Raw genomic sequence first — 26,627 nt, 5'->3', positions numbered from 1 at the left:
TTAGATAGTAACCATGAGAAAAGATGGAAAATTCCACTCGGAATTTAATGAAATGGGAGGCATATGTGTAAAATAATTTGTTAATGTGGGGGCACTTATCAGAGAGACTTGGAGTAGAGGAACTGCTACGCAGTGTGAGTAATGGGAAAAAAACAAAACCGAGCTTGCCAGAGCAGTTCTTTCTTAATCGGACTGACATCATGAACTGCCCTGGCTCTAAGACAAGGGCATTGTTTCTCCAGAGCATTTAATACAACCCACCCTCCTAATAAACCCAGTGCTGTGTGGCTGGGACTCTCTTATTCCCACTACCCAGGCAATTTAAAGTCAGATGTTATTAGGCCTTCTTGGTCCCCGGCCAAGTCCCCTAACTTTATAAAATTAAAAGTCACTTATAAGACCAAAGAAATACTACCAATACTGTCTCCTAAAAATTAGACATACCTGGTTTGAGGTCATAGTGTATGATGGGAGGTTTTATTTCATTTAAGTACTTTAAAGCATTCACAATCTGCATGATAATGGATCGGGCCTCTTTCTCCGACATTAATTTGTGCTGTTTCAGGTAGAAGTCCAGATCATTTCCCTCACAGTATTCCAATACTGTACAAAACCTAAACATAAATAAACCAACATTTGACCGTGGGATAAGAGCAAGCAGATTAAGTCTAAACCAGCCCGACTGAAAACGTCAGGTCATTAGCTTCTCACTTCTTTCTTCTTTGCTCCTTAAAATATTCTTCTATTCTTTATTCAGTGTTAGCTAACTGAGTGGTTTACTGGAAGAAAACTGCTTACTCTTTTGGTGAAGAGCGTCTGCACCCTTCCTGTTGGAACCTGCTGTGCTAAAGTTCACCCAGGGCATACCTCTCCTTGAATCAAGACTATAACAATACTGACAGGAACCATAATGTATTTAAGCTAGATACCTCTTTTACTATCTACACAATGCTCCATTTCTAAACAAGTACCTTATGATCAAATACACAATTGTCACTGCAAACATTTTATATGCCCTCAAGTGCTGACAGTGAGGAAGAATCTAGGGTTTGCCTAGGTCCCAAGGGCTGGTTACATACTACCTCTCCTGCCAGATTGGCACATACTATGATTTCTCTTTGCTAAACACACAAGGTATAAAAGAGCTTTTTAAAGTACAGTATTGATGGTTCTAACAAATGTATTATTACACAGTATGAGTTTTTTTTCTTTCACTTGTATCAGTATATCATACAGACCCCAATTTGTTTTTAACATCTTTATTGGAGTGTAATTGCTTTACAATGGTGTGTTAGTTTCTGCTTTATAACAAAGTGAATCAGCTATACATATACATATATCCCCATATCTCCTCCCTCTTGCGTCTCCCTCCCTCCCTCCCACCCTCCCTCCCTATCCCACCCCTCCAGGTGGTCACAAAGCACCGAGCTGATCTCCCTCTGCTATGCGGCTGCTTCCCACTAGCTATCTGTTTTACATTTGGTAGTGTATATATGTCCATGCCACTCTCTCACTTCGTCCCAGCTTACCCTTCCCCCTCCCTGTGTCCTCAAATCCATTCTCTACGTCTGCAACTTTATTCCTGTCCTGCCCCTAGGTTCTTCAGAACCATATTTTTTTTTTTAGATTCCATATATATATGTTAGCATACGGCATTTATTTTTCTCTTTCTGACTTACTTCACTCTGTATGACAGTCTCTAGGTCCATCCACCTCACTACAAATAACTCACTTTTGTTTCTTTTTATGGCTGAGTAATATTCCATTGTATATATATCATACAGACCCAAATTTAAAACTACATACCATTCGTGCCACTAAGGGTCATGTGTCTATCTTCCAAGGCAGTTATAAGCTAAAGGAAGGTTTCCTGAGAGATGAATACCTTTTAAACTATTCTGTGACAATATGGGTAAATCACTCAGGGTCTAGCTGGGAAATAAAAACCAGTATTTAAAACAGAGGGGCTTTAATTCAGGGAACTAATCCCAGAAATGACGGAAGAGCTGAGAAGACAAAGTGGCCAGTGAGCACCCCAGAAATCATCTAGAGCAGGAAGGCATTAGCACCCTAAGGCCAGAGGGCCAAAGGGAGGAGGTGGTGCAACCAGAACCAGACTCACCAAGGGAAACTGCAACCACAACTGGGCGGAGGGGTCTCCACCCACCACCACCTATCTCCCCATTGGCTGAACCCCACTGAATAACAACTGACAAAGGAGCCTGGTAAATACGCCCTGCAAGGGCCAACTCAGCTAAGATTAAAGAGGCGCAGGCCTAGCACTATGGGGCTCTGGGCAGTTTGAGGCCTTCACAGAGCACAGGAACAAAATGCGGACACACACAGTCCTGTGGGATCCCCAAACTGAACAATAGCTCATGCTTCTTATGAAACATAGCATGTCCTAGCATGCTAGCACCCTATTTGAGAAAATATGCCTAAAATTTATAGATTCTCTGATCTGATATGCTGAAATCTGAGGCAAAGACTCTCATGCTTAGTGAATTTATTCTGGACCCAATGCAAGCTGAAAATAAAATCTCACTTTTAATACCTAAACAACTCTCAGAAGACTTTCTAAAACAATGGTCTGACTTACTTTTGATAAAAATTCACCATACACACAACAGGAAGAACAAAGTAAACAACTTAACAATAGCATAGAATCAACTCAATTTCTCAGATTAGTTAAAAGTGTGTATACAATTCAAAACAGCAGATAATCCGAGTCATTATATTTATTTTTGAAACGATTTTTGTACTTACATTTGGGGGTGCGTGTGTGTGTGTGTCCTTCCTAGTATTCAAGGAACTTACTGAAAGCAAAACAGTAAGCCACCCTGTGGAAACCTGCTCTCTAACTACAGTGGAGTTTTCTGAACCCCACTCCATGCTACACACATGACTGTGCTGGGTGCACCCGACTGGAAAGGGGAAATCCCTGAGTGGATGTTTCCAAAGGGAATTATGGTCTCCCTTTGGGGTCACTTCTAAATGCCGGCCGGCTCTCTGTGCAGCAACCTCTGAGACAGTTGCTGTCTGGAACAGGCTGAACAGCCTGAGAGGTGGAGGGAAACACTTGTGGGCCAGACCTAGGTATGTTCTCCTGATTCATTTCAGACTCCAACAGAGAAAATGTCTCCAAATGCTGAAATATTTCTAAACTCCTGGATAAACCGAGAGGCCTAGAGCTTACCTATACCAAGTAATGAAATACAACAATACCTACGGTTATTAAAGATCTCAGACAAGTCACTTAACTTCCCTGGTCCTCAAATCTCCACCTACACAGTGAGAGGGCTGGACTGAAATCCCTATAAGCCTCTGAACCAACGTATGTTTTAGGATGCGGCACTGGGCTACGCCACATTCATTCGCATCCTGCGATAAAGTCACGTTGCTGGCACTTCTTCGAAAGGCCCGTCAGTGCTCATCAGGATGGGGCAGAGACTCTCTTGACTGGTGCTTCTCGGTGGTACGCTGGCACCAATTTGTGCCAGTTTCTGAGAGCTGATAAATTTTCAGGACTTTTGTGAGCTGGCTTTTAAGCCACTGGTAGGATGAATGGATAAACAAAAGGTAGTGTTATCCATACAATGGAATATATCCAGTCACAAAAAGGAAGTACTGATACATGACACAAGAAGAACCTTGAAAAAACACCATGCTAAGTGAAAGAAGCCAGTCACAAAAGTTCACATACTATATGATCCATTCATATGAAAGTCCAGAATAGCAAATCTACAGGTACAAAAAGTAGATTAGCGGCTGCTTACGGCAGGGAGTGGGGGTGGAAGAATAGGGGGATGATAGCATAAGGTTCAGGGTTTCTTTCTGAGGTGGTGACAATGTCCTAAAATTGACTACGGTGATGGCTGCAACGTACATATCTGTGAATACACTAAAACCCACTGAACTGTATACTTTTAAATGGGTGAACTGTATGTATGTAAACATGCATCGATAAAGCTGCTTTTTTTTTTTAAATTGGACATGTTCAGAGTATTTATACCACAGAAATTGGCAAACAGTACAAATCAGCCCTATGCCTCTCCCCACCAAGCTGGTTGTTAAACATTTACCAGCACACAACAGCACACACCCTGTGGCCAAGAGACGTCTTGCTGGCCCAAATCTGAATTCAAATATGATCATTTGCCCGTAAGTATATTTGGTCCCCTCAGAGAGCATTTCCTGGACCCAGATTTAAACTCTATTCCATGAGTAGTCAACACACGGCAAGAAAATATTATCTGCTAAGCTAAAATGGCATAGCACTTACGAGTCAGTGTCCAGTGAAAAGTAATCATACAGTTTAACTATTCTGGGATGATCCAGTTCTTTGTGAATCCGGTACTCCCTACATGCATGCCTGTAAACAAAATGGAAAATTAACATTTTGCGTTTTGGCCTGTCTCTTAGAACTCTTCCAGGATACTCCTAATTTATTCTCTCACTTCTCCATTGTTCCCGAACATTCATTCCATTCAGGTCCATCTAGTCCCCTGATCTTTCTTCATCTTATTTTCTCTACCAGTATCTACCAAGCTGTTGAGAAAATAGTAGGTGCTAACCTTTTATCCCTTTCAAGTTCATTCTATGGTAATCTCATCTCTTTTATATTTATACCCAAATATCAGAACTTTAAAAATTATAAAGACAGCATTTTTTTCTTTCCTCTAAAGCTGATAGTTTCTATCTATAAATGTTATATATCCTGGGGTTACATCAAGGGGATCAATTTTACCATGTAAATTCACTGGGTAAAAGGATTACCTGTTAGAAAAGGCAATTAGCAGTGCTTTGTATTTGTTTGTTTTTAAATCCTACTCCTTACAAAAAGAAATTTAAAAGACTATCAGCTTTACTTTCTTTTAAGAAAATGCTTATTTGATCAAAAGTTTGAAATTATGGAAACCCTAGTTTTCTTATAACAAGAATATATATATGTGTGTGTATGTATGTATGTACGTATTAACATCTTTCTTCTTTAGTACTTTTCCAATTTAAAATTATTTAGTAAGATTAGGAACAAAAATGTACGATATAATCTGGCAAATTCATATACTGAATTTTAAAAGAGTAACATTTAGTTCTCACTTACAAACAGAGTAATAGGATATTATTATATTTTAAGTAATCTAGCACCATTTAGTTTGGGGCATTTTGTTGTAAGACAAGAGTCAGAAAAGGGAAACTTTCCATAGTATGATAAAAAAAAAAAAGTGTGTTATTTTCTGAAATGTACTCTAGCATGTCAAAAATACACAGAAAGTACTCAACCAAAGAAAAACTGAGGAACAACTAGGGGAAGAGGGAGGGGAAGGATAGGAATCTAAAAGTAATTAATTCTTCCCCAATGGAAATTTGTCTGACTAGGCTTATTTTTCAAGTGGCCATTTTTGGCAGTTTTTGCTTCTTCTGATGCTTAATTTCATCAGCATCTTTATGTCTTTCTGAAAAGAAAAAACTTTCCAGCACTGAGGCAGAGCAGCGTTAGAACACAGGAGGCACTGGGATCAAGAAACCAGGCTTTGAGTCTGAGCTCCATGATGCCCCCTCTCCGGCCTTGTGGGCCTGCACCATCATGGCAGTGGACTGGAAGTTTTAAAGGGAGCTCCCTAGATTTGGATGCCTCCCAAGAGAAGCTAAGCAAACGTAGCTTTGACCCAACTCCCCATCCCACCAAAGCAGCTCCACACTGTCCTTTTTTACATATCAAGATTCCACGGGTAGTGCAGTGATTAAGAATCTGCCTGTCAATGCAGGGGACACAGGTTCAAGCCCTGGTCCAGGAGGATCCCACATGCCGTGGAGCAACTAAGCCCATGCGCCCACAACTACTGAGCATGTGCTCTAGAGCCCACGTGCTGCAACTACCGAAGCCTGGGTGCCTAGTGCCCATGGTCCCCAACAAGAGAAGCCACCACAATGAGAAGCCCACACACCACAACGAAGAGCAGTCCTTGCTCGCTGCAACTAGAGAAAGCCCGTGCACAGCAACGAAGACCCAATGCAGCCTAAATAAATAAATAAATAGACAAACTATATATATATACACATATATGTGTGTGTGTATATATATATATATATATATATATTCCACAGGACAGTCCAGTGCTTAAGACTCCATGCTTCCAATGCAGGGGGCACAGGTGTGATCCCTGGTTGGGGAATTAAGATCTCACATGCCACACAGTGCAGCCAAAAAAAAGATTCCATGTAATATTTCATTTGGTAAAATAAAGGTGATGCTGTTTCTAAAAAAAGAAAACAAATTTAAAAACCTATGGTCTAAACAGATTACTGTTAAGTCATTTCTTACTTTCACACACTATAAATCTATAGTCCTCTGCCCTTTTAACTTTTTGATTTTTGTGCTTTTCAAAGTAGAGACCAATTTCTCCATCATGGTATAAAAAAATAGAGGAAAATAAAGGAGGCAAAAATTATGAATCAAAGAAAGTGGTAAAGTCCTCACCAACTAAGAAAACTTTCTGTGTGTCACTGAAAGCACTCCCTCAATGTCACGTCAGGCTCTAAGGCCATTCCTTACAGTTCAGCAGGCAAGGCAGAGGCTCTGCCATGTCCTTTATATGTTCAACTTTCAACTAAGCATCCAAGGGATTAATGTACTATAAATACAGAAACTTAAATAGAAGGCTGGAAGAAACTTATCCACTAAAGTGTTAGTCTTTTTTTTTTTTTTAAGTGTTAGTCTTTTACTCTAAGTGGATCTATATTTAGACTTTCAATAATTTTATCCTAGAAAATTAGAAAAGAGTATCATGCAAGAGTATACTAACTACTTTGGACTTCCCTGGTGGTGCAGTGGTTGAGAATCTGCCTGCCAACGCAAGGGACACGGGTTCGAGCCCTGGTCCGGGAAGATCCCACATGCCGCGGAGCAACTAAGCCCCTGAGCCACAACTACTGAGTCTGCGCTCTAGAGGCCGCAAGCCACAACTACTGAAGCCCGCGTGCCTAGACCCCACACTCCCCCACAAGAGAAGCCACTGCAATGAGAAGCCTGCACACTGCAACAAAGAGTAGCCCCTGCTCACTGCAACTAGAGAAAGCCCGCGTGTAGCAACGCAGCCCCCACCCACAAAAAAAGAGTATACTAACTACTTCAGATACAATTATTTCTGTGGATAGTTTTATATGAAGTTTTTCCTACCATAAAGTTCTTAATATGCTATTTTGGGGAGTTAAAGAAATCGAGTAATACCTATTAATGCTTTAATAATGCAAAAGTAAAACAATCAGTTTACTCTGTGTTTGTGGGGAGAGGAGAGGAAAGGGGGTATAGAACAGAACTCAAAAATAAACAATACAGGGGCTTCCCTGGTGGTGCAGTGCTTGAGAATCCGCCTGCCAATGCAGGGGACACGGGTTCGTGCCCCAGCTCGGGAAGATCCCACATGCCGCGGAGCGGCTAGACCCGTGAGCCATGGCCGCTGAGCCTGCGCGTCCGGAGCCTGTGCTCCGCAACGGGAGAGACCACAACAGTGGTATGCCCGCATACCGCAAAAAAAAAATTAATAAATAAACAATACAACAACCTTCTATTTTCTTTGAATTTTTCCTTCTTTTTTACCCAAATAAATGTTCTGATTCCGGATGGGGCTTGGAAGTCATCCCCACAAAGTGAAAAGCAATCAAAAGACCTTACTGCAGGGTAACAGTAGCATTTTCATATTTCATAATGTTACCACAACACTGAAGTGTACTACTTTTCAGTTTAACACTGAAGTTTTGAAGCACTCTCTAAAATCTGTTTGGTGCCTGATATAAGCCTCCTTAATTTAAGTTCAAGGGAGTTAATAACATTTTGCTAATTCACTATTATTTGTAGCCTGAAATTCATCAGTATGATTTCATATCAGTTAGCAAGCAAAATCTTTCAAAGAAAGGTGGAAGTGCTTTAAGAATTTCCCCTCAAGGATGAAGAGGTCACAACAACTTTGCACACCCCCTCCCCAGTGTGTCTGTCAACTGGGAAACAGCTCCTGCCCAGACGGCTCCACAGAAGGTGCTCAGGAGTCAGGACTCCCGCCTTGGTGAGGAAACAAAGAATAGGAGGGCACCACTGCGAACCACAGCTGAACCGGTACAGAACTCAGAAAAACGAGACTGTCCCCTTCACTTGCTCTGTGACTCCATCTGGTAGACAAATGTGAAAAGAGAACCAATCTACACCCGTCAGGACTCAAAACAGCTTGCCAAATGTGTCAAGGAGGTGCATGACTTCAATCCCTCACTGCTTCAAAAGGCTACAGTGGGGGCTTCCCTGGTGGCGCAGCGGTTGCGAGTCCGCCTGCCGATGCAGGGGACGCGGGTTCGTGCCCCGGTCCGGGAGGATCCCACGTGCCGCGGAGCGGCTGGGCCCATGAGCCATGGCCGCTGAGCCTGCGCGTCCGGAGCCTGTGCTCCGCAACGGGAGAGGCCACAGCAGTGAGAGGCCCGCGTACCGCAAAAAAAAAAAAAAAAAAAAAAGGCTACAGTGAGCACAACCCCACCTGCAGTCACTACAGTATTCGACACCAGCGCTCTCTTTAAGATCAGCCTGAAAGCTGGATACTGAGACTAGGTAAAATCTGTATAAGTCTCTGCACAGGAACTACTTCCTCAAGGTTGACCAAGGTTGTCCCCTTGTGGAGTCAGCTGGTTTGGAGTGGGCAGTGCACACAAGCTGCGGCACAGGCTCCAAGGATAGCTGAAGGGTATTTTGGAAGAGATGCAGGAACCGTTCCTATACCCTTAGGTACTCTGAGTCTCAATATAATAAGGACATTTCTCGCCGCTTTTCTAACTGGTCAGAATAACACGTGGTTTCCTTCTCTCAAGTGCTCCCTGGCATTCACTGCCGCGTGCTGTTCGTCCCTGCGTGTCAAATGCCTGGAATGTACTTATAATAAGGTAACTGCTCCTCAGAAGCATCTGGACTGCAGCTGCCTCTCACATAAGGGATGCATGAGGGGTGCCATGCACAGAGCACACATCATCCATTTTCCTACCTCTGCTAAGCCCCATTCCTCTTAATGCCACAGGAACCTTCTCTCCCCGAGTGCTGAGCACCACTGCCAATCTGCATGGAACAGCAAGAGCTCCCAGGTCCCGGATGAACAGTAGGTATAGAGCAGGAGTTGCCTTGCTCCATGCCTGAAGAATGGGTTGATGATGTAGAAATGTTTTATTTTTCCACTAAGACTTAGAAGCTAACTAAAAGTTGGCTAAAGTCCACTGCCTTTTTCCCTCCAAAGTACTATTTATAGGAAAAAAAAACAAAACTGCTTTTATAGAAAGGAGGTAGACTGCTTTACATCAAAAGGGGCTGTTTCCTCCTTTCAGGGGTAGGACATGTCTAATGTAGTACTTGTACCTACCAAGGAAACAATATTAAACCCAGTGGGGATCCTAACACCAAATTAAGTCTGCAAGCCCTCCAAAGCAAGTGAACCATGAACTCCAATGTTCTGAAGCTCAGAGGAGAGACAGGCAAGGCCTGACATCAGTGGAACAAAGACATTCACACCCGCTCATGTAATAACTATTCATTCTAAAGAGCCACCCTCTCACCTCGTACCCCAAGCACAGATGAGGGCCATCATGAGTGGCATTCTGAAGAGGGGAAAGCACAGCGAGCTGGACGCTGAAGACCAAGAACTCTGAGATGGGCAAACTATGATGGGGAAGGTGAGCTCAGCACTGAGGGCCTGAACAAGTCAAACAAGTACCACCGAGGCACACCAGGTGCCCCGCATTGTCTCCTGTTTACGACGAGGTGACTGAAGCAGCAGACAAAGCCCCACCCGAAGCTCCCCAGGGTCCCTAGACCACAGAAGAACACTCTCACATCTGGTTTCTACAGACAAACAACAATAATTTCTGAGGCTTTACTTGTTTATTATAGCTAATTTTAGATGCTCAATGGAAGGGGATGGTTAAACCCACTGGCTTTGGATTAAGGGAAGTCTAGATTTAAATACCAGCTCAGCCATTTCTTAACTGTTACTCAAATTCTTTAAGTATCAGTTTCCTTAGCAGTAAGATGGAAAATTTATTCACTCTCCTAGGACAGTTATGAGGATTAAATGAAACAACAACAATGCATGTAAAGCTCTTAACACAGTGCTCAAACTACAGCTATTATTACTAAATTTTGAAAAATCAGACACTCTAATATCACTTACTTGTGGTAATTCTCCTTTTTCTCATCTCTCCAGTTTTTATTTAACTGGTGAATTTTCACAGCTACATATCTTTGTTCTGTTAGATCAAATGCCTATAAAGAAAAGGAATAAATTATATTCTGGATAATGCTAACGAGAATTACAGGCAACTGACTTGAAGCTTCTGTTCAACAGACCAACATACTCCAAGTCCAAAATGCATTATTAAATAACAACAACAGTGGACAACACAACACACACTTGTTTCAGAGTTGCAATCATCTTTCTTGAAACTTGTGATCAGATAATTTAGAAGTCTCCAGACGCACTGGCACCAAAGGGTTTAGAAAATAAAACCAAGCATACACCACAAACAGAAAGACAGCCCATGCCTTAACAGTCACTTCTAAACAATTCTCTTTCTGGACATCATCTACCTTATTTGGGACCTTTCTTCCCTAAGCTGGCTCTCATCCCTCAGCTGACACTGGGACCTGACATTCTTCAACAGTAAGTCCTGCCACTTTTTTTTTTTTTTTAAAGATTTTTTAATAGGTTTTATTTTTAGAGCAGTTTTAGGTTCAGAGGTCCTGCCACTTTTGAAATGCTAGGGACATAGGCTATCTGCCTCCTTGAGAAAGAAACCCCCAGGATACACCTCTTTGCTAATTTACTTAATCCCACCCCTATATACTGGATAAATAAAAAGCAATTTTGGATCGCAACTATGTCTGAAGTTAGTCACACCAAATCACTTCTCCAGCACTGTCCAAAGAAAGGGACATACTTTCCCCAAAGACCACCACTGCTGGCAAGTTCCACATCAGCTAGGTAGTGCTATATTATGGGGTGAAAAAAGGTAACGGATGGATTTTCAAAGATGCCTGGTGTAAATCACAATTTGAAAAAAAGTAAGTAGCATTTTACAATAGATTTCCCCAATACAAAAGAATTTACTGAGGAACTCTTTTAGAATGAATAGTTCTTCCTAGGTTTTAAAGTTCAGATTAAAAACTTACTACTCCAGTTTCAACACTATTACCACCTATCTGTCAGTTTCCACAAATGTTTGAACAGATGAAGGCAACACGCACAGGATATACAGTCCATGAATAGCGGTGATTACCGTTCTACAGACCTTTTAAAGATGTAAGCTACCTCTAAGAAAGCACAGGATACAAGAGAGGCCTGATTATAAAAGAAACTTCTAATTTATACCAAATTTAAACCAGTATTTTTTAAATATAAAAACCATTCAATTCAAACAGAATATCTTATTTCACAGAAATGGAAACTTTTGAACTGTATTTTTCTTAGAGTCTGAATGAAGTCCACCTGTATGCATGTATCCATCATGGCTATAAGAGAGAATCATTTCAAGCTATTAAAAGCCAGATTAAATACCACCTAATTTGTAGGAGCACTAATGAACTACAAGTGTCATTTTCTCCAATTACCAAACCCTATTTCTGAATCCAAGGCACTGTGATCCACCACTAATCTAAGAAGGGCTTTTGGAGAGTGGAGAACAGCAAAAGAATAACTACATTAATGAACACATCATTGTCAGAAGCATTTAGATTTCAGAAGTGTTAAAATGTTTGAAGGATACATTAGGAAAAAATCACTAACAAGTAACTGGGAAGCCCCAAGAACCAATTTTGATGATCTTAAAAAAGGAATAGTCCCACTTCTGGGAATATAGCCAAAAGAACTGAAAGCAGGGTCTCAAAGAGATATTTGCATATGCATGTTCAAAGCAGCACTATTCACAACAGACCAGAGGAGGAAGCAACCCAAATGTCCACTGACAGATGAATGGATAAAGAAAATGAAGTATATACATACAATTGAGGGTTATTCAGCCTTAAAAAGAAGAAAATCTTGTCACATGCTTCAACATGGATGAACTTTGAGAACATTATGCTAAGTGAAATAAACCAGTCACAAAAAGACAGACACTGTGTGATTCCACTCGTATGAGTTAACTAAAAGTAATCAAGTTAATAAAAACGGAAAGCAGAATTGTGGCTACCAGCGGCTGGGGAGAGAAGGAAAAGGAGAGCTGTTGATTAGTGGGTAGAACTTCAGTTATGCAAGATGAAAAAGTTCTGGAGATCTGTTCCACAACAACATGAATATACCTACTACTACTGAACTATACACTTAAAAAATGTTAAATTGGTAAATTTTATGCTATGTGTTCTTTATCACAATCAAAAAAGTTACCAAGGGCTTCCCTGGTGGCGCAGTGGTTGAGAGTCTGCCTGCCGATGCAGGGGACGCGGGTTCGTGTCCCGGTCTGGGAAGATCCCACATGCCGCAGAGCGGCTGGGCCCGTGAGCCATGGCCGCTGAGCCTGCACGTCCGGAGCCTGTGCTCCACAACGGGAGAGGCCACAACAGTGAGAGGCCCGCTTATCGCAAAAAAAAAAAAAAAAAAAAAAAAAAAAAAAAAAAAAAGTTACCAAAAATAAAAAATAAACTAAGTATATGACTCAAGAATGAAAACAAAGAAAGCAGAAAGAAAGAAGGTTTGAAAGCAGAAGTTAATGAAATAGACAACAAATCAAATAGTAGATCCGATCAACAAAAATAAAAAGTTAATCTCCAGAGGAAAAAAGAAACATTGACTAACCTCTGGCCTATCAGTCAAGAGATACAAAAATAAACATTTCATAAGAGAAGAGAAATAACTAAGGTATGCATGATATTTTTAAATCAAGATGAAATAGGATGATTTTTCAGAAAAAATGAATTACCAAAACTGACTTAAGGAGGGGGAAAAAATCTGAATAGCTCGATATTTGTAGAAGGAATTGAAAAGGTTGTCAAATAGTTTTCCTCTAAAATGACACCTACCCAGGTGATTTTATGATTTAGCTCTAACAAACTTTCAAGTAGCCAACATGTAATGCAAAGCATTCCAGAACATGGGAAAAGAGTAATTTCACAACTCATTCTAGGATAACTATGACATCAAAGCTAGACAATGCTGCTTGCACATAAAAGACAACTATAAGCCAGTCCCACTTATGATCACAGATTAAAAATATGAGCAGAATATTAGAAAATCAAACCCAGCAGTACACTAGAAATATTCTTATAGTTCTGGAAATGGAAAGTGATGATGTTTCACAACATTGTGACTGTACTTAATGCCACTGAATTGTACACTTAAAAATGGTTAAAATGGCAAATTTTGTGTATACATCATCACAAGAAAAAATTAACATTAAAAAAAGGGAAAACAGAACTAGTTTTTATCTGAAATAAAAACTAATTATTTTACTCAAAAGATTTCCTATATAAAAACTCATGGGCATAATATAAATCATTAAAAGTGAAGGTTACACCTTAGAAAAGAGAGAATTACCAGGGTCATGCAGTAAAGACCACTTAATAAACCAATTCAGCATTTAAAAGCCAGGTGCCAGAAACATCTAGAGAAATTCAAGGAGGCTGTGACTGGTGAACATGTTATATATCTACAAGTATATTTAAAACAGGCCGAATTCCTCATTTAGGGAAAATCAACTGGAGGCTTAGTATTAGTAGCCTGTTCTTTGCTGGCCCAACTGAAGTACTCTAAGCCAGGACAATCCTTCAGAACACCAGTGCTACTAAACACTCTGACTTAGAAGATGGGAACATTTTAAAAGCAAAAAACAGGTTTTCAAAGAATTAACTTTTTAACACATCCATTTTGTAAAAACAAAACAAAAACTTATGAGAATAAAAGTAACACTCATCTCTAACAAATACAGATGAGGCAGAAAGATTCCATTATTCAGAAATGAGTGTTGTTTTCCCTTCCTGTTTTTTCTTTTAAAATCTGTAATTATTTACTTTTCAAACTTGAAAACAGGGTAAAATATTGAATCCTGCTTTAGTCAACAAGTTTACTGGAAGTAGTTCTCCCAAAGATAAAGGTTCTTAAAAGTTTTTGGAATTTTAACCAATAGATATCAACCCAGAGTTATATCACTATTCTAAATGATCTCCAAGTTTGTAATAACCAATAATTTAACCCTCAGTCCCTGTAAACTTCATACTTACCTTGTAAACTTCACTGAAACCTCCTCTACCCAAAAGATGTAACAACAAATATCTGTCATTTAGCGTTGGATGATCTTTAAATCTGTGGAAACAGCAGATAGATAACAACATCCTGAGGTCAAGGACTACACAATTTTCCATGTTTGCAAAATTTCCAGAATATCTAACATGTTATACACATGACTACAGATGCTGCCAACAGTTTGGCAATCATCACAATATAGCTAATTCTGAGCCTAAAGTAAGTTCTATAGTTCAAAGAGACAGCATAATTACAATGAACAGCATTAGCTGTGGAGTCATGAGACACAGGTGCCAGTCTCAGCACAGCCACAATTAGACTACTGACCTTTGTTGACTTCCCTCCCTTTCTGCCCTGCTGTAAAGGTGGAGGGCAGGAGCGGGGAGGAGATAACACTAGATCAGGGATTTTCAAACTGTGCTACTTGGGTCCTCCAAACCATTCAAGAACCACTCGTTCCCACCATTCCACAACTACATACAATAAAATTCCAAGATAGTTTACATGGCCTTTAAAACAGATTTCATTATAAAGTGAGTCACATGTTCTACGTGCATTCATTTTCTCTCTTTAAGTCTTCATGATATAACTGTTTTCCCCATACAGGATTCCACTTCTAACAATGAGACAAAGAAATGAGAGACTCTGGCAAAAATAACTTTTCGATTATTTCTACCTAGTTCCTCATCAGCCCCACTAATATTCCTGAAATTACTTTATTTTGATTTTGAGACAGTGGCATGCCTGTGGAGAGAGGTGCTAATTACTGCATGGGAGTTAGCTGTGGAGTCAGATCCACATTTCAACTCTTTGTTTGGTCACACTAGTCCCTGGACAAGTTAACTTAATTTGTCTAAGCCCGTTTCCAGATCTATGTATTGAAGATGACGTACCTCATTAGGCTATTGTGACAATTAAGTGATAGAACACAGGAACACTTAGCACTCTGCCTGACACAGAGACTATGCAGTAATGGTAGCTGCTGTTGCTTGCCACTTTACAGAAAGCAAAGTCCATGGCTCACTCTGGTCAAACAAAAATACACAAGCTGTAGCCATGCCCAAACCCCCATGTTTCAGAGTCAGAAAAATGTGGGAAAAGAAAGGATTATGGTTAGAAGCCATTTCCCACTTGAAATCTACTTTTCACAGTTTCAGCTCCTTAAATGACTTACAAACAAAGATGGGCATTTATCTATAATTAATGTGCTGAACTTAAGAGAGTCTTTCTTAAAAATCTCAACACTTAAATGGCCCATAAAGGTAATTCAGAAACCGAATGTCATCTCAACCCAGTAATCTTTCCACAACACCACGCTGTCATCCCATGCTTCCCTTTAGTAAGGCTCTGAGGGTAAATCTGAATACACAGTGTATCTAAACCATTTGCAACTACAAAGTTGTATTGTTTTAGTGACCTCTACTTGTGTAAAAATGCTATATGTATAGATGTATACTTAATATATAAACCTAATATATTTATATGTATTTAAACTAACGCAAATCAAAATTTTATTCATAAAACTGTATTACACCCACAACAGAGCTAAATACACAGTGGAATGGTTTACCAAATTTACATTAAGCAAAAATATCATTCTAGACCATTCATGTCAGAAAGTGCTCAGCAATCTCCAACCCAACCTACTCCCAAGTTGCTTACTGTGAATTATCTTCATTATGTATCCTTTTTAGTTCCCTGATATGTAGATTTCTAACCCTTTCTAGCCTTTCCAGCTCTGCCTGGATCTCTGCTTCCTCCTAAAGTGAAAAAGAAAGAAACAGCTCAGAACACAGGAAAGTTTACCGTTTCAGAATCTCATTTCAAAAACAAAAGCAGACATTTCTCTTATGAAAAGCTAAGATGTTTTACTTTGAAAAAGATGTTTTTAAGAACTAGAATTTTAATCATAAAAACGAGCCCACAGCAAAACAGTAAATAAAATCGAAATCATAGAAGTACAGCAGGAAAAGTGAAAGTCTTCTGTCCACCTCCAGCCATGCCCACTCCCCAGATATAATCACTGTTAAGTTTCTTGTGTAAGTTTCCAGAAATATTTTGTGTGTATACATATAAGGCATGCAATCTTTTTTAAAAAACAAAAATCACATTCTCTATCTGGTTCTGTTCCGTAAGGAGGGATTATACTTGGTGCCTTAAGTTCCACCGATTTAACAGGATCTGAGAAAGGGGAGGAGACGACAAATACACACCAATAGCAACTTATTAGACACTTACTTATCATCTTCAGAATAAGCAGCATCCACCAAAAAAGTACAGGCTGCTGAATTTTTTTTTTTTTTTGCGGTACGCGGGCCTCTCACTGTTGTGGCCTCTCCCGTCGTGGAGCACGGGCTCTGGACGTGCAGGCTCAGTGGCCATGGCTCACGGGCCCAGCCGCTCTGCGGCATGTGGGATCCTCCCAGACCGGGGCACAAACCCGTGTCCCCTGCATCGGCAGGCGGACCCTCAACCACTGCGCCACCAGGGAAGCCCACAGGCTGCTGAATTTAAGAGATGAGTGACCTACATCTAAGATACCTCCGTGAACACTCAATAACAAATTCTGTGTAGCTGCCTTTGTGTTTCAATATGGTTGGTGCAAGACCTTCTCTTCTTAGCCAGTTTAGCAAGAGATAAGAGCTGCTATGTGATTTAAAACATCACAATAATTTAAATATCAATTTTAGAACCATCTGCTCTTATTTTATATTTAATTTTTACTAAAAACATAATCACTTGTGGAGCCGAATGAGGTATACAGAATTAAGTACTGGTACATCATTGATGGAAAAGGTACTCTCACCGGGTGGTTGGAGTTGACTTGCAACTTGAAAGATATGAAGTCCACCATTAGAATAGAGGTGTGACAGAGCAACTACTGAAGATTTCCACAGGTATGTAAAGCTATTAATTTGCCCAAATGACCAAAGAGCTAAAACACCAAATATAAACTAAAAATTACATTTCTCCAGACAGGTTTTCTCATTACACTTACCTTTTTAAGATGACCTAATCTGAGTTTGAAGATTTCTTCTTGTTCATGGTATTCTGCTAATGTTAACCTGGAAAATAATGATAAAATTTTCAGGAAATTGTTTGAAATCACAGTGTGCCTATTTAAAGAGAAAGGCCAAAGCATGCTATACCGTATGTTAAGTCTCTTAGTTAAAATGACCAAAAGATAGATTATCTTGCAGTCCTTTGACAAGAGAAAACTTCTGTGATTTATCAGATGTGATGTGAAGGAAGGACTTCAAAGCCAGAAGTCTAATTTATTAAAAAAATGAGAAAAATAAATGAGCTAAATTCTCACATTACTTATGAAATGAGTTTTGTCCCATACCATACTCAGATGAAAATCCATTAGGAGAGGTAGCCAAATTATATGTCTAAAAGTTTTTATAAAGGGGATGTTAATAAGCCAACATATTTGATTATTTTTGATAACTCTTGGACTTTGATACAAGGAGAAGAACCTAGAGGACAGAGTCCAGGATCTGGAGTCTGAGGACTAGGGTTCAAAGCACAACTCGGGCCATGTGAACTTGGGCAAGCAACTTTAACCTCAATTTCCTAAAAACGCAGCAAGTAATGATACCTATCTAAAAAAGCTGTTGTGACTATTAAAATGAGAATATGAAAGGAATCTATAATTTGTAAAATGCTATTTAACACAGTTCTCAAAGGGCTTACTTGATGGGTAATCACTCATTTCATGTTCCACCTACCCTGATCTCATCCTCGTATCTCAAGAATGAGCATGTAAGAAGTGATATCTTACTCCTCCATCTTCACCCTCTTCACATTCTAGAAGCACACACATATACTTCAAAGTTTGAGGTGTCACTGTTTAGATATATTCTAAATAGCAGGAAAAAGAAGAAACAGCTATCCTGTCAACCAGGAAGGGCTATAAAATAGTGTCTCTGAGGTCTGACTAAAAGAAGATAAAAAGAGCAAGAAAAGGGCTTCCCTGGTGGCGCAGTGGTTGAGAGTCCGCCTGCCGATGCAGGGGACGCGGGTTCGTGCCCCGGTCCGGGAAGATCCCACATGCCACAGAGCGGCTGGGCCGTGAACCATGGCTGCTGAGCCTGCGCGTCCGGAGCCTGTGCTCCGCAACGGGAGAGGCCACAACAGTGAGAGGCCCGCGTACCACAAAAAAAAAAAAAGAGCAAGAAAAAATACACCCATTAGGGCTGTTACACCTATCATTTCACAGCTGCAGAAAAACTTACATCTATTACTCCATATCACACCAGTAAAAAAGGGAGGAATGGAAAATCAGAGCTTAAAGTTCTCTCTGCCTGAAATAGGTTCAATACCAGGAAAGGACAACGTAACCCACTCCAAGACTCCAGAGGACCGTTTTTGGCTTCTGGCCGAAGGAACGAGCCAAGTCCCAGATACTCTAATATTAAAGGCTAGACCAAAGGCCTTCCAGCTTGGACTTTACACAGGACTCCAGATGGCAACTGCTTACTGGCACAGTACTGGCCTAGACTGAATTCTAATTATTATTCTATGACAAAAAAACAACCTATGCCTACTTTATTACTCCTAAGCCAATGGTTTTATGCACTAGTATGAAATAATTTTCAAGTAACACTGGAAGGAGAGTCCCCACACAATAAATATAGGAGTCATGAAAGAAGACAATAATCAGATTAACGTGTACAACATTCGCCTGAAGAATTCTTCGAATCTGGGCTCCTACTTGGACTTTTTGAAAGGAAATATTTTTTACTTAGAATCTAGTTTTAAAATATTTGTGAAGTGAAGATGTTTTCCAAACTTATTCATTGTGTATACCTTTATCACAATACTTAAAGTAATTATTAGTTTATTCATCTGTTCATTTCCCCTAAATAAACTGTGAGCTCCTAAGACTGGGCTGTATCTTTCAGCTCTGTACCCCAGTCCAGAACAGGGCCTAATATATAATAAGCATTTAACACAGACTTAATAAATGAATGTCAAAGAAAAGGCTCCCCAACACAGCAGGTATGTATGGGGTGAAGACTGGTGTTAAGCCATCTTTCTCACTGGAATGAAGAAAGATACATTTCTGGGATGTCATGAACTTTTAACAATGGTGTAATATAGTATTATTATACTTGAGGTGGATTATGGGTTAATACGTTTTTGTGAACTAATATGAAAACATTAATGGCAAAAGACATATTAGTCAATAAATTACATAATATCATTATCTCTTATTTGTAGCTACCTTTAAATCCCACAGTGACAGCTTTACAAAATTTCTTTTTCCCTTGAAAAACTAATGTAGCCACAATGGAAATACTGATTACAATACCAATGACTGTTTCTATGAAAAAATATATTTTAAATTTCAAACATTCAATTCAGAAAATGACTTCATGGCTACCATCAATTCTGTAGAGATTTTCTACACAATTATTTGTAGATCTTTTTTTCCTTTTTAATTGGAAAGCCTCTTGAAGACAGAGGTGATAGTTTAAATGTCTTCAGGGTATGCATAAGAAATATTTTAAACAGGTAAGTAATATACAGGTTTTACTTCCCGCACCAATTCTAACTGTTTAACAGTCCTGCCTAGTTGGCAAACTACAACCTGTGGGCCATTCAGTTCACAGTCTATTTCTAGAAATAAAGTTTTACTGGAACACAGCCACATCCATTCACTTATGTACTGTCTATGGCTGCTTTCAAGCTGTAACAGTAGAGTTGAGTAGCTGCAACAGAGATCCTCTAGTGCGCAAAGCCTGAAGTGTTTATTATCTGGCCCATTAGAGAAAAAGCTTGCCAACTCCTGTCCTAGAGGAAGATTCTCTTAGTGGTCAAGAATTCAAAAATCAGTTAGGGAAATCTGACACGGGGCTGGAGTGAAAAAAGAAGGCATTTGTACTCTGAATATTCTACTCCTCGTATTCATGGTAGCTATGGAATAATTGTTGACTGGCAGTGAAATAGGTGACTACACTGCAGGTGAAGATACTGGTGTTTTCCTTAGGTTGCCAGAACAGGAAAAAGTACTGGGAATGTCAAGATTTGGTTTACTGGGAAAATGTCCTTTTCCTAAAATAATACCTATTTTTTCTTAGGTTACACCTAAATTTGTGAGTGTTAACTAGTGTTCTTTAGACTACTAAATAGCATTCTTTCGTTGTGCATTCTTCAGTCTGAAATAGAGTCAGGTAATCTCCATAAGATGAAGCCAACATACCATAACCTGGAACCACATGTAAGCAATTATATCATTTGAATACCTAATGACTTCACATTTGTTATAAGAGTGGCCAAAGATCATGACATCAAGTTAAATGACATTTTTTCTCCCTCTCATCTGAAACTCCTCATATAAGATCGTGACTAAGAAAATAAGTCAATTTTAGATGGCTTTTATATGAGTTGAGCAAATAAATTAATGTAACTAAAACGAAAATTTAAGCTCTAGAAATCTCCACAATCTATCACTTTTTCCAGTGGCACTCAATAGGAGATTTGTATCTCAGGGGAGAATATGGTATCTCAATTCACATTAATAAAGAACATACGTTTCATTCTCAGCTCCGTTGGTTTTGCTTTTCCGCTGTTTCTGCTCATTGGTTGCTGGAGGGGCCTGTCCCATGGCAGGAGGTTTCCGCTTTGCTAACATTTTTCGTTGTCTTTCTATCTCTTCCCTCTGTGAATTTATCCTTTCCTGTTGCCTAGAGATACAAAAGATGTTGCACAGAGGAAGAAGGTCAAAATTTTTTGAACATGGCTGTGGAATAAACATAAATATATTTGTTACCTGCATATTCGATAGACTCCAGAAAAAATAAACCCCTTTAAGTAAAGATTTGACTTTAACTTCAGGTTGGAAAAGCCAAATATTTGGTGATAGAACTATTTTCCGGAATGAATCTGTACTTTTAAGACACTAATTATGGTAATTCTCAGAGTAGGAAAGTGGGCAGGAAGAAACAATATCAAATTTCTATTGTGACCTTATTTTCTAACTCAAAAGGAAAAATGTTCTGATTGCTTTTTAACAGTTAAGAAAACAACTCCTGGTAATGAACCCATTAAAGTAAAGAACTGTATTTACATAAGAAAGTACAAAAGGTTCCAAGTGCCTTTTTATTTTTATTGGATTACAGTTTCCTCAAATTCTATCTAGAAAGATACCAAATTTGAAGGATGCTAAACAAAGTAAAAAAGATTTTCCTTCTAGACCTATCATTTATTCTAGTCTAAGTGAGGCATTACCACAGCCAAGTCATTCCCAGTCACTAATATGGTGAAACCTAAACTAAGTTTTTTTTGTTTGTTTGTTTTTTGTGATACGCGGGCCTCTCACTGTTGTGGCCTCTCCCGTTGCGGAGCACAGGCTCCGGACACGCAGGCTCAGCGGCCATGGCTCATGGACCCAACCACTCCGCGGCATGTGGGATCTTCCCGGACCGGGGCACGAACCCGTGTCCCCTGCATCGGCAGGTGGACCCACAACCACTGTGCCACCAGGGAAACCCTAAACTAAGTTTTTTAAGAACAAGGATGTACATTTAGAGACAGCAAAATGAAGCCTTTCAACTAGTAAAAACTCCTTAGGCAAAAGTACGCAAAATGAATTAATAAAAAACATATATAAAGACTCTTAAGATATTTAACACCATTTCCATTAGAGTATTTCCTAATAAGATGTCTAATTTTTAAATAATAACTAGTTTACAAACTAGGAGTCAATAAAAATACCAATATAAGTAATCCACTTTCTCTCACGTATCCTGCTACCTGAAAGACACTAAGGTTTATAGACTTGGCATATAAAAGTATACCAAGACCTAACAGACTAAAGTCTTTAAATCACCCAACATAGTTGACCTGACAGTCAAATGTCTTCCTTCACCTTCTCTTTCTACCACGCTTTTATCTCCCATCTCCTTTTCTCAATCCAACTTCACAGTTTTGCGGAATGATACAATCTAATTTTTTAAACCTATATTCTAAAATGAACTCTACTCGACTCTCTTCCAGGAACACTATAGTTGTCGGTCTCTAGACCTTTTCCAGATTCAGTGTATCTTTCTTGGAAGAACGGCAACCAGAAAAACAAGACTATACACCACAGAGCAGATGCCCATAGTACAATTTACCCTGCCACATCTAAAATGGCAACACCGTAAGCACGGTTAACCTGATCAGACAGAGTACCGCAAATAAATATCCATTCACTTGATAATACGATTCTCTTGGCTTCAAGATGAGCTGGGTTATTGATTAGATGCCAATTTAACAGCAGAGTAGAAATTTTAATTCAAGCGTTGTCTGCTTGTGTAAGAAAATCTTTTAACTATTAGAGATATGCCTTTCCCTCCAAAATATATATATATGAATAATTCATGGCTTGAAAGAATTCTGGATTAAGACAAAGAATCCTTAGGTAAAATCACAAGCTTCCTTCTCACTTAATGAATGTCCTTGAGGAAAACATTTATCTTCTCTGAATATGAGTCTCCCAATCAAAAAAATTGGTAAAATATCTTTAAGCTCATTTCTACCCTTTCAGGGGCCTCACAGAGTTCAAGGCACTCTGAACTCTCTGAAGATAACCATATAATATATATTTTAACTATAAACCGCAGTGTACTAGTGCAGTGCCACAACATTTTGTCTCTGAAGACTAACTGCTTTGGAAGATTGAGATTTTAGCAACTACCCTTATTAAATTAAAATAAAACTAATTTCCTAATGTTTTCAGGGAAAATCCACACATTTTAAAAAAATTATTTATTTATTTATTTATTTATGGCTGCATTGGGTCTTCATTGCTGCACACAGGCTTTCTCTAGTTACAGGGAGCAGGGGCTACCCTTTGTTGCGGTGCACGGGCTTCTCGCTGCGGTGGCTTCTCTTGTTGTGGAGCACGGGCTCTAGGCACGTAGGCTTCAGTACTTGTGGCACACGGGCTTCAGCAGTTGCGGCGTGGGCTCTACGGTGCACGGCTTCAGTGGTTGTGGCGCGTGGGCTCTAGAGCGCAGGCTCAGTAGTTGTGGTGCGTGGGCTTAGTTGCTCCGCAACATGTAGGATCTTCCTGGACCAGGGATAGAACCCGTGTCCCCTGCATTGGCAGGTGGATTCTTAACCACTGCGCCACGAGGGAAGTCTCAGTTCTACTATCTTTTACAAAAGTATTGATGACCTGATAAATTTATCTCATTCAAATCTAAATAACTATTTAAAAAGCCATTATTTGTAATGATAAGAAGACCATCAGCTTTAGGTACCATTATCAGCTGAACTGTATCACCCAAAAAGATATGTTAAAGTCCTAACCTCCAGTACCTCAGATTATGACCTTTGGAAACAGCGTCACTGAAGATTTAATTAGTTAAAATAAGGTTATACTGGAGTAGGGTAGGCCCTTAATCCAATATGACTGGTATCCTCATAAGAAAAGAAGACACAGAGACACATAGGGGAATACCATGTGAAGACGGAGGCAATTGAAGCTATGCTCACAAGCCATGGAACACCAAAGAAGGAGCCTCCCTAGTGGCCTCAGAGGGAGCATGGTCCTCAACACCTTGATTTCAAGGTGTCTGGCCTCCTGAACTGTTGAGAAAATAAATTTACGTTGTTTTAGACCACCCAGTTTATGATATTTAGTGACAGTAGCCCTAGGAAACGATTACAGGCAACTTCAATAGCAAAATTGTATCATAACTAGTAGGAGAGGTATTAAAAAAACAAATGCACATATTTTCAGACATTATTTTAACCAAAATAATTTTAGTGGTGATCTACAGAGAGCGTCTAAATATCCAAGATAAGAATTTTTAAAGATTCCCAGGATTTCATATGTTCCGTGTGTACTAGAAACTGTAAAATGGTATATACTACCCAAGGAAAATCTGGCATTTATAAAATCAACAAAAGAGTTGTCTCTCCAAATATCATATGATATCACTTATATGTGGAATCTAAAAAAATGATACAAATGAACTATTTACAAAACAGAAATAGACTCACAGACACAGAATGGAAACTTAGGTTACCAGAGGGGAAGGACAGGGGGATAAATTTGGAATTTGAGATGAACAGATACACATTACTATATATAAAATAGATAAACAACAAGGACCTACAGTATAGCGGAGGGAGCTATATTCAATATCTTGCAATAACCTATAATGGAAAAGAATCTGAAAAACAACACATATATATATGTATAACTGAATCACTTTGCTGCACACCCAGAATATTGTAAATCAACTATACTTCAATAAAAAATTAAAACAAAAGAATTGTCTCTCATTATGGATCATGTGACCAAGAATCAGATGGTTCAGGAGAAATGACTGTAAAATGGAATGCTATGATTCCTTACACACCAGAATAATTATGTGGACTAGCAGAACAATGCTATAAAGTTTAATTTACTCCCTCTGATAATCCACATCTTAAACAACCACGATTTTGTATACAGGTCAAATTCCATTACTTTAATGTGGTTTACTTTAATATAAAGAAAATCTTAATAAAAAGTTTTTATTGCCTTGCCATTGATTATTTGAGACTTTAAGACTTGTTTAAATAAAAAATTGTGTCCTGAATAACAACAGTGTTTAATATAACTACTTTCTCAGAACTATAAAATAAGCTACTTTTTCAATAGAGTCAAACATATTTTTAGGAAAAATTACTAACCTGGTCAAAAAACATTTACAAATCTGTTATGATCTTCCTATTAGACAGTAAATCTTCTGTTTTAGGATCTTAATAAGATCATTCAAAACAGAGCCAAGGACACAGTAAGAACAAAAGCACTGTGTTGAGGCTCCTACTAAGACTATATTGATTATCTGATTAAATTTAATGTCTTGAGGTTTGCCTCTTCCTATAAAAACCTAGTACTCCTGCCTTGTGTTCAGGTACCTTGCCCACCAAATTATGTGTCACGGAGCTGTCGTCGTCTTTTTTTTTTTTTTGCAGTATGCGGGCCTCTCACTGCTGTGGCCTCTCCCGTTGCGGAGCACAGGCTCCGGACGCACAGGCTCAGCGGCCATGGCTCACGGGGCCTAGCCGCTCCGCGGCATGTGGGATCTCCCGGACCGGGGCACGAACCCGTGGTCCCCTGCATCGCCAGGCAGACTCTCAACCACTGTGCCACCAGGGAAGCCCCATGGAGTTTCTTATACACAGAAAATTATCATTTGTGAGGATATCAGCTACAGCCTTTTACAACTAAAGAACTTCAATTCTGCATTAAAATTAGAAAGGGAATTAACTGATTAAAGCACAACTTTAAAAAATAAAATATTTATAATTAACAGGTATCAGCCAGGGGACTTTCCTGGTGGTCCAGTGGTTAGGACTCGGCCCTTTCACTGCTGTTGTCCGGGTTCAATCCCCAGTCACGAGAACTGAGATCCTGCAAGCCGTTGTGGCGTGCCAAAACAAACAAACAAACAAAAAGTTATCAGGGCTTCCCTGGTGGCGCATGTGGTTCAGAGTCCACCTGCCGATGCAGGGGATTGCGGGTTCATGCCCCGGTCCGGGAGGATCCCACGTGCCTGCAGAGCGGCTGAGCCCGTGAGCCGTGGCGGCTGAGGCTGCGCGTCCGGAGCCTGTGCTCCGCAACGGGAGAGGCCACAACAGTGAGAGACCCGCGTACCGCAAAAAAAAAAAAAAAAAAAAAAAAAAAAAAAGAAAAGTTATCAGCCACAAATAGCTTCCCAAGAGAACAGATGGATAGTCTGCAATTTATGTGACTTAAAACCATGAAAAAAATGCTATCTACTTAGGAGAAGCAAACCTGGTTAGGGATCTCATTTAGATAGTCCCAGTTTCTCTGGTCCTGATGGCTCTACAGCAAAGTCATTGTTTTGTCCTCTAACTATATAAGATTTCCAGAACCTTCTGGGCATCAGGCTGCTTATAGAGTAAAAAGATAAAAACACCCGCTACTATCAGCAAAAACTGTAATCACTTCTTTAAAGTAATTACATTTTACATCTCTACACAAATCCACTAACCTTTTGAGTTTAAGTCTTTAGACATTCTAAAAACTGCCATCTGAGGAGTAACCATTGTCATGGGCTGGGTAGGAGTCATTATCACATCTCGGATTCACTGTAAACATTAGGTAGCTCTGGTCAATAATGGGGAATATGTTTTATCTTCTGTCCCATTTCTAACAAATTGGATAGTGAGTCCCTTCCAGGGCAATCTGCACATCACAGTCGGGGTGTTAAGGGATAGATATCATGCCTCCCTACAGCAGCCGTTTACACTGCCCTAGTGCAACTCTGCTATCATCTATGCATAGAGCTCAGAGTGGATGCCACTCTGAGCCTCTGGCATCTGGCCTAATTCAAAAGCCTGTTTTCTTCCACAGTATTA

General features: G+C 39.6%; 1 protein-coding gene across 1 annotated transcript in view; it reads right to left on the bottom strand.

The window, feature by feature from the left end:
• TLK2 (tousled like kinase 2) overlaps positions 1-26,627 on the bottom strand; it is a 104,346-nt gene that overhangs the window by 9,873 nt on the left and 67,846 nt on the right. The window contains 7 exon segments of the mRNA XM_032616824.1: positions 445-614; positions 4,283-4,372; positions 10,197-10,288; positions 14,234-14,315; positions 15,918-16,015; positions 17,254-17,320; positions 20,795-20,947. Of these exon segments, the coding sequence (XP_032472715.1) occupies positions 445-614; positions 4,283-4,372; positions 10,197-10,288; positions 14,234-14,315; positions 15,918-16,015; positions 17,254-17,320; positions 20,795-20,947 (752 nt within the window).

The sequence above is a fragment of the Phocoena sinus genome, chromosome 20 (genome assembly GCF_008692025.1).
Source record: "Phocoena sinus isolate mPhoSin1 chromosome 20, mPhoSin1.pri, whole genome shotgun sequence".
NCBI lineage: Eukaryota > Metazoa > Chordata > Mammalia > Artiodactyla > Phocoenidae > Phocoena > Phocoena sinus.
This window is presented reverse-complemented; position numbering and strand designations above follow the sequence as displayed.